Below are 18274 nucleotides of genomic sequence, written 5' to 3' on the forward strand. Positions count from 1 at the left end.
TTCTAAGATTATGCCCTCTAGTTCTAGTCTCCCCCATCAGTGGAAACATCCTCTCTGCATCCACCTTGTCAAGCCCCCTCATAATCTTATACGTTTCGATAAGATTACCTCTCATTCTTCTGAATTCCAATGAGTAGAGGCCCAACCTACTCAACCTTTCCTCATAAGTCAACCCCCTCATCCCCGGAATCAACCGAGTGAACCTTCTCTGAACTGCCTCCAAAGCAAGTATATCCTTTCGTAAATATGGAAACCAAAACTGCACGCAGTATTCCAGGTGTGGCCTCACCAATACCCTGTACAACTGTAGCAAGACTTCCCTGCTTTTATACTCCATCCCCTTTACAATAAAGGCGCTAATAGTGGTGCTAATGTGTGAAATGGAGTTAGTTTCATGGGGTAAACACTTTTGGCCATTATGTGTAATTAGTGTTAATGAATGTGTTGGAACCCGCCCATCATCATGCAATAAATCCTTTCACACTCTGGGAGATCAGAGCTGAATTCTCAATTGGCTATGTCCTTTAAAGTCAATCATCAAAAGATAAAAGGTACACCCGACTGTCAGAGGTCTGAAATAAAAACCTGTGGAACTACGCATTTAGGGGTCGATTTCAACCCCTCCTCCCTCCCAACGAGAGCATAGGAACAGGAGGAGGCCGTTCAGTTCCTCGAGCCTGTTACATTAGGAACAGGAGGAGGCCATTCAGCCGATTGAACCTGTTACACAGGAACAGGAGGAGGCCATTCAGCCCCTCGAGCCTGTTATACAGGAACAGGAGGCCCATTCAGCCCCTCGAGCCTGTTACACAAGAACAGGAGGAGGCCATTCAGCCCCTCGAACCTGTTACATTAGGAACAGGAGGAGGCCATTCAGCCCCTCGAGCCTGTTACACAGGAACAGGAGGAGGCCATTCAGCCCCTCGAGCCTGTTACACAAGAACAGGAGGAGGTCATTCAGCCCCTCGAGCCTGTTACATTAGGAACAGGAGGAGGCCATTCAGCCCCTCGGGCCTGTTACATTAGGAACAGAAGGAGGCCCATTCATTCCCTCGAGCCTGTTACATTAGGAACAGGAGGAGGCCATTCAGCCCCTCGAGCCTGTTACACAGGAACAGGAGGCCCATTCAGCCCCTCGAGCCTGTTACACAGGAACAGGAGGCCCATTCAGCCCCTCGAGCCTGTTATACAGGAACAGGAGGCCCATTCAGCCCCTCGAGCCTGTTACACAAGAACAGGAGGAGGTCATTCAGCCCCTCGAGCCTGTTACATTAGGAACAGGAGGAGGCCATTCAGCCCCTCGAGCCTGTTACATTAGGAACAGGAGGAGGCCATTCAGCCCCTCGAGCCTGTTACATTAGGAACAGAAGGAGGCCCATTCAGTCCCTCGAGCCTGTTACATTAGGAACAGGAGGAGGCCATTCAGCCCCTCGAGCCTATTACACAGGAACAGGAGGAGGCTGTTCAGCTCCTCGAGCCTGTTCTGCCATTCAATTAGATCATGGCTGATCTGTACCTTAACTCCATATGCCTGCCTTGGTTCCATAACCCTTAATATCCTTGCCTAACAGAAACTTATCCATCTCAGTTTTGAAATTTTCACTTGACCCCTAACCTCAACAGTTTTCTGGGGGAGAGAGTTCCAGATTCCCACTGCCCTTTGTGTGAAGAGGTGCTTCCTGACATCACCCCTGAACGGCCTGGCTCTGATTTTAAGGTGATGCCCCCTTGTTCTGGACTCCCCCCAGCAGGGGGAACAGTTTCTCTCGATCTACCCCATCAACTCCTTTAATCATCATAAACACCTCGATTAGATCACCCCTTAATCTTCTACACTCGAGGGAATGGTGCTGGGGGGAAGGAGGTGTGGAGGGGGGGGGGCACGGGAGGGTGAGGGTTACACGATGTGGGTCCACTGACTGACCCCAAGTTCGCACCGTCCACTCTAGGGGCTTGAGCACATAAAGCTAGGCTGACACACGCAGTGCAGTGCTGAGGGAGTTCCGCGCTGGGCGAGCACTGTAAGCTCTACCCTGGCGGGAGTCCGCGTACTGTCAGAATTACCGGAGCAATGTGAGCTTATGTGACCTCGGTTTCTAATGGTGGAACCATCAAGTATTTCTCCCTTTTAAAAATGTAATGCCCAGCCGTGGCTCAGTGGGCAGCACCCTCGCCTCTGAGTCAGAAGGTTGTGGGTTCAAGTCCCACTCCAGGGACCTGAGCACAAAAATCTACGCTGACACTCCCAGTGCAGTACTGAGGGAGCGTTGCACTGTCGGAGGGGCAGTACTGAGGGAGTGCTGCACCGTCGGAGGGACAGTACTGAGGGAGTGCCACACTGTCGGAGGGGCAGTACTGGTGAAGTGCTGCACTGTCGGAGGGGCAGTATTGAGGGAGTGCTGCACTGTCGGAGGGGCAGTACTGAGGGCGTGCCGCACTGTCGGAGGGGCAGTACTGAGGGAGTGCCGCACTGTCGGAGGGGCAGTACTGAGGAAGCGCTGCGCTGTTGGAGGGGCAGTACTGAGGGAGCATCACACTGTAGGAGGGGTAGTGCTGAGGGAGTGTCGCACTGTCGGAGGTGCCGTCTTTCGGATGAGACGCTAAACCGAGGCCCCATCTGCTCTCTCGGGTGGATGTAAAACATCCCAGGGCACTATTTCGAAGAAGCGCAGGGGGAGTTATCCCCGGTGTCCTGGGCCCAGTGTTTATCCCCTAATCAATATCACTAAAACAGATATCTGGTCATTATCGCATTGCTGTTTGTGGGAGCTTGCTGTGCGCAAATAAGCTGCCATGTTTCCTACGTTAGAAAGTAATAATTTGGCCACAGAATGCTTCGGGACAGTCTGAGGTGGTTTATTCCCTCATTCTTTCTTGGTTAAGTTTCGACGGGGTGAAAAGGTCGACTTGTCTTTCATAAATTATAGAGGAAGCGTTCAATGGACCCGCAGGACCTGATTTATCTCTCGCCAGTAGCTTGACCTGACACTGCATCTTCGAGTTAGAAACAAATCACATCCCGTTGGTCCTCAAGACATAATCCCTTCACACCATATATAAAATAATTAGCTAAAAAGGTTTCTGAAATAAAACGCAATCCATTAGTTGATTGGTGCTTTATTATTCCATCTTGTCCTGCAGAAAGCGTGATACAATGAGGGAGATTCTGTGGCTGAACCTTCCATTGGGGAAAGTGAAATTGAGAGTCCAATCCACTATACTCCCCCGTTTCCCACATTACACTGACGGCACTCCAAAGCTATTTCATTGGCTGTAAAGAGCTTTGAGACACCCAGTGGTCATGAATAAATGCAAGTCTTTCTTTCCATAAAAATCCCCATCGGCTTATGTTACGATGTTGGATACGCACACACTTGTTGCTCTGTATCTACTTGTCGCTCTCCTCATGCACGAATGGAACTGTCACACACTCATGTCTCACTCTGATTCCCGCCCGACTATCCCAGCACGGAGCTCCATGCTTCCAGAGTTCAGGTGCCACGATGGGGGGCACCTGTTTCTGATGGGGTTCATCACATGGCCTCCCGCCGCCCCGCCCCTAACGTGCCCGCCATCGGTTCCCCCAACGGGCCCACCCTCGCGGAGCCCCGCCTTCCCACAGCCAATCAGAAGGCGAATCGACTCTACGTTAGCCAATCGGATGATCCTTGACTGACAATCAGGTAGCAGAGCAGTTATATTGCAGGGCACACGAGTTCACACCCACCATGGCAACTGGGGAATTTAAATTCAGCTAATTAAATAAATCTCGAATAAAAAGCGAGTAATGTTGACCAGGTGAATTCAGAGAGGGTATTTCCACTCATAGGGGAAACTAAAACTAGGGAACGTAGTCTCAGAATAAGGGGCCACCCATTTAAAACTGAGATGAGGAGGAATTTCTTCTCTCAGAGGGTTGTAAATCTGTGGAATTCTCTGCCCCAGAGAGCTGTGGAGGCTGGGTCATTGAATATATTTAAGGCGGAGATAGACAGATTTTTGAGCGATAAGGGAATAAAGGGTTATGGGGAGCGGGCAGGGAAGTGGAGCTGAGTCCATGATCAGATCAGCCATGATCTTATTGAATGGTGGAGCAGGCTCGAGGGGCCGAATGGCCGACTCCTGCTCCTATTTCTTGTGTCCTTATGAAACTACAGCATAATCGTAAAAACCCAACTGGTTCACTAATGTCCTTTAGGGAAGGAAATCTGCCGCCCTTACCCGGTCTGGCTGAGATGTGACCCACAGCAATGTGGTTGGCTCTTAACTGTCCTCTGAAATGGCCTCTGTACCAAACTGCTAAAAAACAAGACTTGCATTTATATAGCGCCTTTCATGACCACTGGACGTCTCAAAGCACTTTACAGCCAATGAAGTACTTTCGGAGTGCAGTCACTGTTGTAATGTGGGAAACGCGGCAGCCAATTTGCGCACAGCAAGCTCCCACAAACAGCAATGTGATAATGACCAGATAATTTGTTTTAGTGATGTTGATTGAGGGATAAATATTGGCCCCAGGACACCGGAGATAACTCCCCTGCTCTTCTTCAAAATAGTGGCCTTGGGATCTTTTGCATCCACCCGAGAGAGCAGACGCGGCCTCGGTTTAACATCTGATTTGAAAGACTGCACCTCCGACAGTGCGGCGCTCCCTCAGTACTGCACTGGGAGTGTCAGCCTGGATTATTTTTGTGCTCAAATCCCTGGAGTGGGACTTGAACCCACAACCTTCTGACTCAGAGGAGAGAGTGCTGCCCATTGAGCCAAAGAAATACCACATGACTGCAGCGGCTCAAGAAAGCATCTCACCACCACCTTCTCAAGGGGCAACTAGGGATGGGCAATAAATGCCAGCCTTGCCAGCGACGCCCACACCCCAGGAATAAATTTTTTAAAACAAATTTTATTTCCTGCCATCTCCAATATTTTAAAAACTAACACACAGAGGTGTTCAAAAAAATGAAAAGAACTCACAATTCTTTTAACGACCCTTTTATTTTTCTCTCGGGTCAACTCATGCCCTGACTCCCTTCTCTCCCCAAACTCCCCCCCCCCCTCCCTTGGTCTTCAGGAGACTGGGGGCAAGACATGGGGCTTGGACACGTGACCTGGAGATGTCGGGTGCTGATTGAGAAAGCGAACTCGTCTCTAAGCTTCTAAGAGGTCTCCTTATCAGACGCACAACCCCTTCTTATTAAAAACAAAAAAAAATAACCCCGGTGGGAGAGACTTGGTGGAAACTATGGGCTTGTCGAGATCACAAACTCTCAGGGGTACCATCCATACTTACATTCATCGGTATGTTCCATGCCATGTAAACGTGCGACTTGAAGTCGTCCATCCAGACTTCTGCAGCTCGCAGGGCGTTGCGCTTTGCGTAGTAGTCGATGTCATTGTTGTACGGCTTCTTGGTGCGTTCGATGTGGGCCACCCTGGAGCACGGCAGGACCTCCATACTGCCTCCGCACTGCCACACCTGTGTGTTCACAACCGAGTTGGTCAGAGTTATTGGAGACCCAAACCAGAGCCATCATTCCTTGGCACCATATTCCGGTCATTTCGTGGCTGGCAGCAGAGAATCATAAAATCACAGAAATTTACAGCACGGAAGGAGGCCATTCGGCCCATCGTGTCCGCACCGGCCCACCAAGAGCTACCCAGCCTAATCCCACTTGCCCTGTAGGTTACGGCACTTCAAGTGCACATCCAGGTACTTTTTAAATGTGGTGAGGGTTTCTGCCTCTACCACCCTTTCAGGCCGTGAGTTCCAGACCCTCACCATGCTCTGGGTGAAGAAATTTCCCCTCAAATCCCCTCTACCAAAACCTTCTACCAATTACTTTAAGTCTATACCCCTACTCTATCTAGGACCCTCATAATTTTATACACCTCAGTAAGGTCACCCCTCAGCCTCCTCTGTTCCAAAGAAAACAAACCTAGCCTATCCAATCTTTCCTCATAGCTAAAATTATTCAATCCAGTCAACATTCTCGTAAATCTCCTCTGTACCCTCTCTTGTGCAAATCACATCCTTCCTGTAACGTGGTGACCAGAACTGCATGCAGTACTCCAGCTGTGGCCTAACTAGTGTTGCGTACAGTTCCAGCATATCTCTGATCGTTCCATCTGACGCCGATGGGACAATGAGGTGTACAACATCACCCCAGTCAAGAGCTCTGCTCTCCATTGGGTTCTCGAGGGTCATGACCTGTAATCGCTGTGGCTACCTTGGTCAGTCAAGGACTCAACTCTGCCCTAAGGTTCGCTAAAAGTTCTCCATAATTCCCCTCTAAACCTTCTCCCAATTACTTTAAATCTATGCCCCCTGGTTGTTGACCCCTCTGCTGGGTGAAATGGGTCCGTCCTATTCACCCTATCCAAGCCCCTCATCATTTTATACACCTCAATCAGGTCTCCCCTCAACCACCGCTGTTCCAAAGAAAACAACCCCAGCCTATCCAATTTTTCCTCATTGCTAAAAGTTCTCCAGTCCTGGCAACATCCTGGGAAATATGACCATGCTAAAATATGCCTGTTGAAAGTTGCCAGGTTGTCATAACTAAAAAAGCAAGTGTTTCACTCCTGACCTTTGGGGGATGGGAAACCTTCGATACAATCTGGCCGACACGTGATTCCAGTCCCACAGTACCTGCTTGGATCGGAATGACCTCAGGGTAACTGGGGATGGGCACAGATCACTGCTCACATCCCAAGAACAAATTTCACATAAACCTTGTAAAATTAATATGCAAGAGAGACAACTCCCTCCCAAATTATACACAAAGAGCCAGGAATTTGTCTCTGGCAGTGGTGCAAATCGGGCGGGATCGTCTCAGCCGCCGTTGTACACAGCGGTACCGTAGCACAGTGGTATGTTGCTGGACCAGTAATCCCGAGGCCTGGGCTAATAGTCCAGAAACACGAGTTCAAATCCCACCACGGCAGCTGGGGAATTTAAATTCAGTTAATTAAATAAATCTGGAATAAAAAGCCCGTATCAGTAATGGTGACCATTAAACTACCGGATTGTCGTAAAAACCCATCTGGTTCACTAATGTCCTTTAGGGAAGGAAATCTGTCGCCCTTACCCAGTCTGGGCCTATATGTGACTCCAGACCCACAGCAACATGGTTGACTCTTAATTGCCCTCTGAAATGGCCCAGCGAGACACTCAGTTATATAAGGTATCTCACCACCAGCTTCTCGATGGGCGATTAGGGATGGACAATAAACGCTGGCCTTGCCCCCGACGCCCACATCCCGGGAACAAATAAATAAAATGCTCCACTGCAGTCAGTGCAATAATGTATGGCAAATCTGATACCACACGCTTTATCCGCTGTCCGAGATGGATTTCTAGGCCAAAGCGTCTGCCTGCCTACTGAAGAATGCGTCGTCGTGACATAGAATCAGAGAATGGTTGCAGCACGGAAGGAGGCCATTCGGCCGGTCGAGTCCGTGCCGGCTCTCTGCAAGAGCACCTCAGCCAGTCCCACTCCCCCCGCCCTTTCCCCGTAGCCCTGCCAATCTTTTTCCTTCAGATACTTATCCAACTCGCTGTTGAAAGCCACGGTGGAGTCTGCCTCCATCACCCTCTCAGGCAGCGCATTCCAGATCCTAACCACTCGCTGCGTAAAATAGTTTATCCTCATGTCGCCTTTGGTTCTTCTCCCCCTGGTTCTCGACCCTGCCACCAATGGGAACAGTTTCTCTCTCTATCTACTCCTGTCCAGATCCCTCATGATTGTGAGCACCTCGATCAAATCTCCTCTCGACCTTCTCTGCTCCAAGGAGAACAACCCCAGCTTCTCCAGTCTATCCCCGTCACTGAAGTCCCTCATCCCTGGAACCATTCTCGTAAATCTCCCTCCGCACCCTCTCGAAGGCCTTCACATCCTTCCTAAAGTGCGGTGCTCAGAATTGGACACAATACTCCAGCTGGGGCCGAACCAATGTTTTATACAGGTTCATCAAAACTTCCTTTTACATACATTTTACGCTGTAAGTAAGCGATGTATTAGACACCCGTTAAAACAGCAGATCGGAATTTCAGATGCACCTGTGAGCACGTTTACCTGTCAACATCACACTGCAGGCTTTCCGTCCCAATCACTAAAGACAGGTCAAGGTTAGTTATGAGATTTTTCAGCTTCACTGAAGTGGATAAGAAAGATTTATAATCATGCCACTTATTTAAATACTTATATTTGTTCTGCACTGTCAAAATATCAACATTATTCAAAATAAAATCAATGAAATTCATTGGTGCAAACAGTCAGAGTAGTTGGAGATTGCATCGTTTCAAGCTTAATGTTGAAATGTGCTCTGTACAAAATTGTTTTCTTAATGATCTTCTCGCTTTGACCGATCAAAAGCCCATTTCTCGAGAAGGCTGAGGGGTAAAGTCCGAGTGACTCACTCTGAGAGATCAGAGACAGTGGGCCAACTGGTCAAGCTCAACTCTCAGGGCCCAAGTTTCCGGTTCTGGCGAAAACGGCGCTCCTCCGAGACTTACGTAACCTGCCTGGGCTCGAAGGCACGCCGGAATCTTCCTCGGCAATTCTCCGGTCCTCCCGGAGCGTGGTGTGGTGCAGCGTCGTCTCCCGGGGGCGGAGCAAGCCGATCGCAGCCTGCAGGGGGGCGGGGCTAGGGATCATGCCTTCTTGTCAGTGCCGGCAGCATTGTGCAGGCGCGTTGGAGCATGCGCGCCTGCGCAATGGCTCGGGGGAGCGTGGGTACCGGGGAGGGGGAGTGTGGGTACCGGGGAGGGGGAGCGTGGGTACCGGGGAGGGGGAGTGTGGGTACCGGGGAGGGGGGGCGTGGGTACCAGGGAGGGGGACGTGGGTATCGGGGAGGGGGGGCGTGGGTACCAGGGAGGGGGACGTGGGTACCAGGGAGGGGGACGTGGGTACCGGGGAGGGGGGGCGTGGGTACCAGGGAGGGGGAGTGTGGGTACCGGGGAGGGGAAGTGTGGGTACCAGGGAGGGGGGGCGTGGGTACCGGGGAGGGGGAGTGTGGGTACCAGGGAGGGGGAGTGTGGGTACCAGGGAGGGGGACGTGGGTATCGGGGAGGGGGAGTGTGGGTACCAGGGAGGGGGGGCGTGGGTACCAGGGAGGGGGAGTGTGGGTACCAGGGAGGGGGACGTGGGTATCGGGGAGGGGGGGCGTGGGTACCAGGGAGGGGGAGTGTGGGTACCGGGGAGGGGGGGCTTGGGTACCGGGGAGGGGGAGCGTGGGTATCGGGGAGGGGGGGCGTGGGTACCAGGGAGGGGGACGTGGGTACCGGGGAGGGGGGGCGTGGGTACCAGGGAGGGGGACGTGGGTATCGGGGAGGGGGACGTGGGTATCGGGGAGGGGGACGTGGGTATCGGGGAGGGGGAGCGTGGGTATCGGGGAGGGGGAGCGTGGGTACCAGGGAGGGGGACGTGGGTATCGGGGAGGGGGACGTGGGTATCGGGGACGGGGGAGTGTGGGTACCGGGGAGGGGGAGTGTGGGTACCAGGGAGGGGGACGTGGGTATCGGGGAGGGGGAGTGTGGGTATCGGGGAGGGGGACGTGGGTATCGGGGAGGGGGACGTGGGTATCGGGGAGGGGGAGCGTGGGTACTGGGGAGGGGGAGCGTGGGTACCAGGGAGGGGGGAGCGTGGGTACCGGGGAGGGGGAGTGTGGGTACCGGGGAGGGGGGGCGTGGGTACTGGGGACGGGGGAGTGTGGGTACCGGGAAGGGGGAGTGTGGGTACCGGGGAGGGGGGGCGTGGGTACCGGGGAGGGGGGGGCGTGGGTACCGGGGAGGGGGACGGGGGAGCGTGGGTACCAGGGAGGGGGACGTGGGTACCAGGGAGGGGGGGCGTGGGTACCGGGGAGGGGGAGTGTGGGTATCGGGGAGGGGGACGGGGGAGCGTGGCAACAGGGAGGGGGGAGAGTGGCAAGGGATGGAGGAGCGTGGGTTGGAGGGCACTCGAAATGATCGAAGGGCCAGAGGGGAGAGCAGCGGTGCCTCCTTCCAGCCTCCCCCCTCCCTCCATTCCCCCCCCCCCACACACACACACAGCCCCCCCCCACACACACAGCCCCATCCCCCCCCACACACACACAGCCCCACCCCCCCCCACACACACACAGCCCCCCCACACACACACACACACATTCTAAGTTCGTTTGTAGTAAGTTTTCACTGCCGAAACTTGCAAAGCAGGCCTGAGTGGCTGGACACAACCTCCTTTTGAAAAAACAAATACCTTACCTAAAGCCGACCTAAACTAACTCACTAGAACTGGAGTAAACTAATATCCGAGAATTGCAATTTCTAACATACTCCAAACTAAACTAGTTGCTCCAAAAAACTAGGAGCAACTCCACCCGAAACTTGGGCCCCTAGAGTGGGAAGTTCCCTGACACCATTTCTGACCCTCGGTCAGCGTGCAGGCCATATTGTTACAAGACATTGAGACAGAAGGCCAGGAATGACGGGAGGTGATTTAATGCGTTGGAAATCCTTCCTCCAGTACATCGATGCCGAGCAGTTTCAGCCGCACTGAGTATTGCACTGGAGCGGAGACAGCTGAGAGAGGGGTTTAACAACAACTTGAATTTATATAGCACCTTTAACGTAGTGAAACGTCCCACGGCGCTTCACAGGAGTATTACGAGATTTTTTTTAATATTTGACACCCGAGCCACATAAGGAGAAATTAGGGCAGGTGACCAAAAGCTGGGTCAAAGAGGGAGGTTTTAAGGCGCGTCTTGAAGGAGGAAAGCGAGGTAGAGAGGCGGAGAGGTTTAGGGAGGGAGTTCCAGAGCTTGGGGCCCAGGAAACAGAAGGCACGGCCAGCGATGGTGGAGCAATTATAATCAGGGATGCTCAGGAGGACAGAATTAGAGGAGCGCAGACATCTCGGAGGGTTGTGAGGCTGGAGGAGGTTACAGAGATAGGGAGGGGCGAGGGCCACGGAGGGACTTGAAAACAAGGATGAGAATTTTGAAATCAAGGCGTTGCTTAACCGGGAGCCAATGTAGGTCAATGAGCACAGCGGGTGATGGGTGAGCGGGACTTGGTGCGAGTTAGGTCACGGGGCAGCGAGCACAGGGGGTGATGGGTTAGGACACGGGGCAGCGAGCACAGGGGGTGATGGGTGAGCGGGACTTGGTGCGAGTTAGGACACAGGGCAGCGAGCACAGGGGGTGATGGGTGAGCGGGACTTGGTGCGAGTTAGGACACGGGGCAGTGAGCACAGAGGGTGATGGGTGAACGGGACAGGGTGCGAGTTAGGACACGGGGCAGTGAGCACAGGAGGTGATGGGTGAGCGGGACTTGGTGCGAGTTAGGACACAGGGCAGCGAGCACAGGGGGTGATGGGTGAGCGGGCCTTGGTGCGAGTTAGGACACGGGGCAGTGAGCACAGAGGGTGATGGGTGAACGGGACAGGGTGCGAGTTAGGACACGGGGCAGCGGGCACAGGGGGTGATGGGTGAGCGGGACTTGGTGCGAGTTAGGACACGGGTCAGTGAGCACAGGGGGTGATGGGTGAACGGGACAAGGTGCGAGTTAGGACACGGGTCAGTGAGCACAGGGGGTGATGGGTGAACGGGACAGGGTGCGAGTTAGGACACGGGGCAGCGGGCACAGGGGGTGATGGGTGAACGGGACAGGGTGTGAGTTAGGAGATGGACTGCCGAGTTTTGGATCACCTCCAGTTTACGGAGGATAGAATGTGGGAGGCCAGCCAGGAGTGTGTTATGAAAGGTTTCCATAGAGCAAATCAGTAAAGGGTATTTCCTCTGGCCAGGGAGTCAGTGATGGTTTGAGATGAGTGAAGAGGGAGGTTTATTTACACAGGGAGCAAGGAATGGTTGAGGCAAAGACCAGTGCTTCGAGATTTGATACACTTTTCCCTGAACGAATGCAGTGCGAGATGCAGGGCTCAGGGTTGAGATCAGGGCAGTCAGATTTGTTTTGCAAGGCTCAAGCAAAGAGCAGTCATTGTTGTTGCTGCTGCTACATGTCTCCGCAAGATCCTACAAATCCCCTGGGAGGACAGACGCACCAACATTAGCGTCCTCGACCAGGTCCACATCCCCAGCATCGAAGCACTGACCACACTCGACCAGCTCCGCTGGGCGGGCCACATTGTCCACATGCCAGACATGAGACTCCCAAAGCAAGCGCTCTACTCGGAGCTCCTTCGCGGCAAACGAGCCCCAGGTGGGCAGAGGAAACATTACAAGGACACTCTCAAAGCCTCCCTGATATGGCCCTTACGGCTAAAGGGATCAAGGAGTATGGAGAGAAAGCAGGAAGGGGGGTACTGAGGGAATGATCTGCCATGAACTCATTGAATAGTGATGCAGGCTCGAAGGGCTGAATGGCCTACTCCTGCACCTATTTTCTATGTTTCTATGTTTCTATCCCCATCGACACCTGGGAGTCCCTGGCCAAAGACCGCCCTAAGTGGAGGAAGAGCATCCGGGAGGGCACTGAGCACCTCGAGTCTCGTCGCCGAGAGCGTGCAGAAACCAAGCGGAAGGAGCGTGCGGCAAACCAGTCCCACCCACCCTTTCCCTCAACCACTGTCTGTCCCACCTGTGACAGAGACTGTGGCTCTCCTATTGGACTGTTCAGCCACTCACGGACTCATTTTAAGAGTGGGAGCAAGCCTTCCTCGATTCCGAGGGACTGCCTATGATGATGATGATATAGCAGCACAATCCAGCAGCATGCCGACAAGTCCCTGTTCCAATCAGAACCGGGTAGGCGGTTGTCCCAAGTGAACACAAAGTGCAAGCGCCACAGTGATCTCGGAACTAATTTCCAGGGAGGGCACCGGTTAACAACACGAGGTAAACTGTGCTCTTTAGCGCTGCCAGAGCCCAGAGCCACCCACAGGGACACTTTGCTCGCAGGGCCCCTGATCCCACCTCCTCGCCCGTAATGGTTGGCCAATCACAGGGAGGGCCTGCACCTCAAATTCTCAATGCACACTCCCACCGTACAAAGACCTGACAGAAACCTCACCCCCAGCACGGCAGACCCGAACACTGTGGGGGTGATATTCACCTTTTGCATCTGAGAAGAATCCTTTGTGAGCACCTTCAATACAGCACGTGCCCGAGGGCCCTTTGTCCTCACACAAGCTGCACATCCTGGGAGATCTACTCGAGTGTAATCGCTCACAATGCCCGAGCTCCGAGCCCAACAATCCCTTCACACTCGAATGGTATCGAATCTCACAGCACAGGAGGAGGCTATTCGGCCCATCGAGCCTGTGCCGGCTCTGTGACAGAGCGATCCCATTAGTCCCATTCCCCCCGCTCTTCCCCCGTGGGCCTACAAATCTTTCCTTTTCAAGTATTTGTCCAACTTTGAAAGTTACTATTGAATCTGCTCCCACTGCCCTGTTCCCGATCACAACTCGCTGCGTAAAAACATTCTCCTCGTCTCCCCCTCTGGTTCCATCGCCAATCTGTGTCCCCCTGGTTACCGACCCTCCCTCCACGGGAAACTGTTCCTCCCTATGGACTCTATCAAAACCCTTCGAATCGGGGGAACTGTTCCTGCTGGTTGGGGAGTCTGGGACCAAGGAGCACACTCTAAACATTAGAGCAAGACCTTTCAGGAGTGAAGTTAGGAAACACTTCTACACACACAGGGTGGGAGAGGTTTGGAACTCTCTTCCACAAACAGCAATTGGTGCCGGGTCAGGTGTTCATTTTAAATCGGATGTTGATAGTTAATGTTAACTAAAAGATATTAAGGGATTTGTATATGGAGTTAGGGCACAGACCAGCCATGATCTGATTGAATGGTGGAGCCAGACAGTGACACACAGACAGACACACAGACAGTGACACAAACAGTCACACAAACAGTGATACACAGACAGTCACACAGACAGTGATACACAGACAGTCACACAGACAGTCACACAGACAGTGACACAAAGACAGTGACACACAGACAGTGACAGACAGTCACACACACAGTCACACACACACAGTCACACACACACACTCACACACACACTCACACACACACAGTCACACCCGGGCAGGACTGTCACGTGTGTGTGAGTGGTTGGTGGGGCAGCAACCCTTGGTTGAAACGTTGCTGTCAATCGGCTTTAGTTCAGTCCATTACTTTATGTCTCTAATGTGGCAAGTAGACGATAACGTCAGTGGTACATCTACCGCTCGAAGCACCCACAGAATTGGCCACATCCGTTAACTCCAGGAGCTGAGGGCGCTGGGCTCGGTGTGGGGTGAGGCTGGGTTGCCCTGGGTCAGGTTGGAGTTGTGCTCCACACACAGGAATATCTGTCCTTCTATCAAGGGCCACGTTACTAAGGCAACTGAAAGTGAAACTTAAAAAAAGTAAAGTAGCTTCCAACCCTAAATTATTTATAAGAAAGCACAGGGAAAAGATCTTTGACAAGTAATGGCTCTTATTATGTTGAAAGATGTGAATTCCTGAATATGTAATGTTACATTTTATTGCAGAATTGATGTTTCGCTGACAGTATGGTGGGGTCTGGAGCAGCATTAATCCGCTCAGCGCACCTTGCAGAGTGTTGCAGCACTGGGACGTAGGATTAATGTTTGGGCAGTAAATTTGAAGGGACAGATTTAGGATTTTGAACTTCTCAAGACCAGTCGTTGATAAAGGATTTATTAAGAATTTGAAATGCCTGTCATTAGATTCCAGGACAGCTGGAGAAGGCAAAATAGTTTACGAGCAAAGGCTAGGTGCCGGTGAGGGAGATGGGATTGGTCACGTGATGCCCGTCTGCTAATGCACTTAAGAGTTTATTTGGTGATTCCGTTCAGTTTGACCATTTCCTTAAACCTTTTAGGGCGGGAAGTTGCCCTCTGTCCCGCTTGGGGCTGATAAATCGACTTAAATGATGGATTACCGCCAGGACAGACAGGGCAGAGACTGGAGGGAATGTTGGACCCTTTGTGTACAACAATGAGCGGGGCGATGTTAGGGGCGGGAGAGAGGCGGAAACGAGTCGGGAGCGGGGCTCGGGATGGCGGGCGGTGTCATTTAGCGCTACGCTGACACGTCACAACGACGCTCCCCTTCACGTAAAGTGGGGGGGGGCGGGGCGCAGCGAGGCCTGGTGAGCTCACCTGTTGGCGGCCCGGCCGAACCCGTGGCCCCCACTGTCGGGCCGACTGCAGAGCCGACCGATAGTTAACACAAAATGGCGGTCCCGCGGTGAACAAGCTCCTGTAAGGCCGGCTGCCTACGCCCAGTCACTGGCAGCTTGTGTCTGTGTGTGACTGTCTGTGTGTCACTGTCTGTGTGACTGTCTGTGTGTCACTGTCTGTGTGTGACTGTCTGTGTGTCACTGTCTGTGTGTCACTGTCTGTGTGTGACTGTCTGTGTGTGACTCTCTGTGTGTCACTGTCTGTGTGTGCCTGTCTGTGTGACTGTCTGTGTGTGACTGTCTGTGTCACTGTCTGTGTGTGACTGTCTGTGTGTCACTGTCTGTGTGACTGTCTGTGTGTCACTGTCTGTGTGTGACTGTCTGTGTGTGACTGTCTGTGTCACTGTCTGTGTGTGACTGTCTGTGTGTCACTATCTGTGTCACTGTCTGTGTGTGACTGTCTGTGTGTGACTGTCTGTGTCACTGCGTGTGACTGTCTGTGTGTGACTGTCTGTGTCACTGTCTGTGTGTGACTGTCTGTGTGTGTCTGTGTGTGACTGTCTGTGTGTGACTGTCTGTGTCACTGGCTATGTCATTGTGTGTGTCACTGTCTGTGTGTGAGTCTGTGTCACTGTCTGTGTCACTGTGTGTGTCACTGTCTGTGTGTGACTATCTGTGTGTGACTGTGTGTGTGTGACTATCTGTGTCATTGTCTGTGTGTGACTGTCTGTGTGTGACTGTCTGTGTCACTGTGTGACTGTGTGTGAGTGACTGTCTGTGTGTGACTGTCTGTGTCACTGTCTGTGTGACTGTCTGTGTGTGACTGTCTGTGTCACTGTCTGTGTCACTGTGTGTGTCACTGTCTGTGTGTGACTATCTGTGTGTGACTGTGTGTGTGTGACTATCTGTGTCACTGTCTGTGTCACTGTGTAACTGTGTGTGACTGTGTGTGAGTGATTGCCTGTGTGTGACTGTCTGTGTGACTGTCTGTGTCACTGTCTGTGTGTGACTGTCTGTGTGTGACTGTCTGTGTGTGACTGTCTGTGTGATTGTCTGTGTGTGACTGTCTGTGTGTGACTGTCTGTGTGACTGTCTGTGTCACTGTGTGTCACTGTCTGTGTGTCACTGTCTGTGTCACTGTGTGTCACTGTCTGTTTGTCACTGTCTGTGTGACTGTCTGTGTGACTGTCTGTGTGACTGTGTCACTGTCTGTGTGTCACTGTCTGTGTGACTGTCTGTGTGTGACTGTCTGTGTGACTGTCTGTGTCACTGTCTGTGTGACTGTCTGTGTGTGACTGTCTGTGTCACTGTCTGTGTCACTGTGTGTGTCACTGTCTGTGTGTGACTATCTGTGTGTGACTGTGTGTGTGTGACTATCTGTGTCACTGTCTGTGTGTGACTGTCTGTGTGTGACTGTCTGTGTCACTGTGTAACTGTGTGTGACTGTGTGTGAGTGACTGCCTGTGTGTGACTGTCTGTGTGACTGTCTGTGTCACTGTCTGTGTGTGACTGTCTGTGTGTGACTGTCTGTGTGATTGTCTGTGTGTGACTGTCTGTGTGTGACTGTCTGTGTGACTGTCTGTGTCACTGTGTGTCACTGTCTGTGTGTCACTGTCTGTGTCACTGTGTGTCACTGTCTGTTTGTCACTGTCTGTGTCACTTTCTGTGTGTGACTGTCTGTGTGACTGTCTGTGTGACTGTCTGTGTGACTGTGTCACTGTCTGTGTGTCACTGTCTGTGTGACTGTCTGTGTGTGACTGTCTGTGTGACTGTCTGTGTGACTGTGTCACTGTCTGTGTGTCACTGTCTGTGTGTCACTGTCTGTGTCACTGTCTGTGTGTCACTGTCTGTGTGTGATTGTCTGTGTCACTGTCTGTGTCACTGTCTGTGTGTCACTGTCTGTTGCTTATTTTGCCGGCTGACTGCCAGGTCATCCCCGGCAATTATTGCTGCCGGGTTCGGCCGGGCTGCCAATAGGCAGCCTGACAACCCCCTCACACCCCCTCTCGGGTGCCTGGCCGCTGGCCCGACCAAAACCCTCCCTGGTGGCCCAGTGTGCCGACGTTTTAACGGCACAGAGGCTCGCCCCTTCAATTGAAGAGTGGAGCCATGGTGACGCGGCACTGCGATGACGTCATCGCGGCGGTCACTCTGCTCCGGCCCCACGTATCCGCCCCTCTCGCGTTGTCCCTGCCCCCGTTAAAAGCGACTTTCGGATCCAGGGAAAAAACAACAAAGAGCCGAATGTCGCTCAAGAGGCAGTACCTGAACCGCAGCTGTGGTAAAAACCATGGAAACGGGGTGGGAGCGCCCCGTGTCGGGTGGGGGCAATTTGCACCCCTCTGTATCTACGTCCCATCGCCTGTTCAGCAGTGTATCGGACTGGGGAGAAAGTGGGAGGCTTAAACTGCATTCATAGAATGATAGCGATTGTTGACCATCAGAACGTCAGGAACATTGGGCCCAATTTTCCCCAACCTCTTTTTTTTTGGCGCACTTACCTTAAATATGGCGACTTTGCGCGCTGGAAATGGCACCAAAAGGGGGCCTATCCTGCCCGCTCTGCCGAGTCTCCGGTGTCCCAGCGTGGCATAGCTAATGAAGTGGGGGGGGGAGGTGTAGCAGCAGGCCAGCGCAGAAAGAACTGCCAGCAGTTGTGCGCATGCACAGTGAGAGCTGCGCGCATGCGCAGTGAGAGCTGCGCGCATGCTCCTCGCCCTCCCAGAGTGTCCTGCGGGCTGTGAGCAGGACCCGAGCTTCGCAGCCCTTATCCCCGGCCGAAGGGACGCCCCGATCTTCCCCGCACCCTATCCCCGGCCGAATGGCCTCCCGCACCGGCCGGCCGACTCACTGACTTCCCGGGCCGAGGTAAGACTTCAGTTTTATTTTTTATTTATTGATGGTTGTGCCTTGGTTCGTGAGGAGAGTTTTGATTGGCGGGGAGGGGGTTGGGAGGAGAGTTTTGGGATGGAGGGAGAAAAAGTGTTTTGATGGAGGGGGGGTACTTTAAAAAAAACTTGATGCTGGCATAAAGCTAGGTCTTCTATTTTTTATTTGTTATTGATTGATTGCTCATTACTTTTTGTGGTTTGTTTAGTGCTTTGTAAGTCTTGGTGCTTTAAATGTAC

The 18274-nt window shown here is 52.7% G+C and overlaps 1 protein-coding gene across 4 annotated transcripts in view; it reads right to left on the reverse strand.

Moving 5' to 3' along the window:
• Positions 1-18274, reverse strand: part of galnt9 (polypeptide N-acetylgalactosaminyltransferase 9) — a 443197-nt gene that overhangs the window by 111012 nt on the left and 313911 nt on the right. For all 4 annotated transcript variants that reach the window (XM_070888122.1, XM_070888121.1, XM_070888120.1 and 1 more), the window contains exon 7: positions 5291-5476. In XM_070888122.1, the coding sequence (XP_070744223.1) occupies positions 5291-5476 (186 nt within the window). The remainder of the gene's footprint in view (positions 1-5290; positions 5477-18274) is intronic.

The sequence above is a fragment of the Pristiophorus japonicus genome, chromosome 8, assembly GCF_044704955.1.
Source record: "Pristiophorus japonicus isolate sPriJap1 chromosome 8, sPriJap1.hap1, whole genome shotgun sequence".
Classification (NCBI taxonomy): Eukaryota; Metazoa; Chordata; class Chondrichthyes; family Pristiophoridae; genus Pristiophorus; species Pristiophorus japonicus.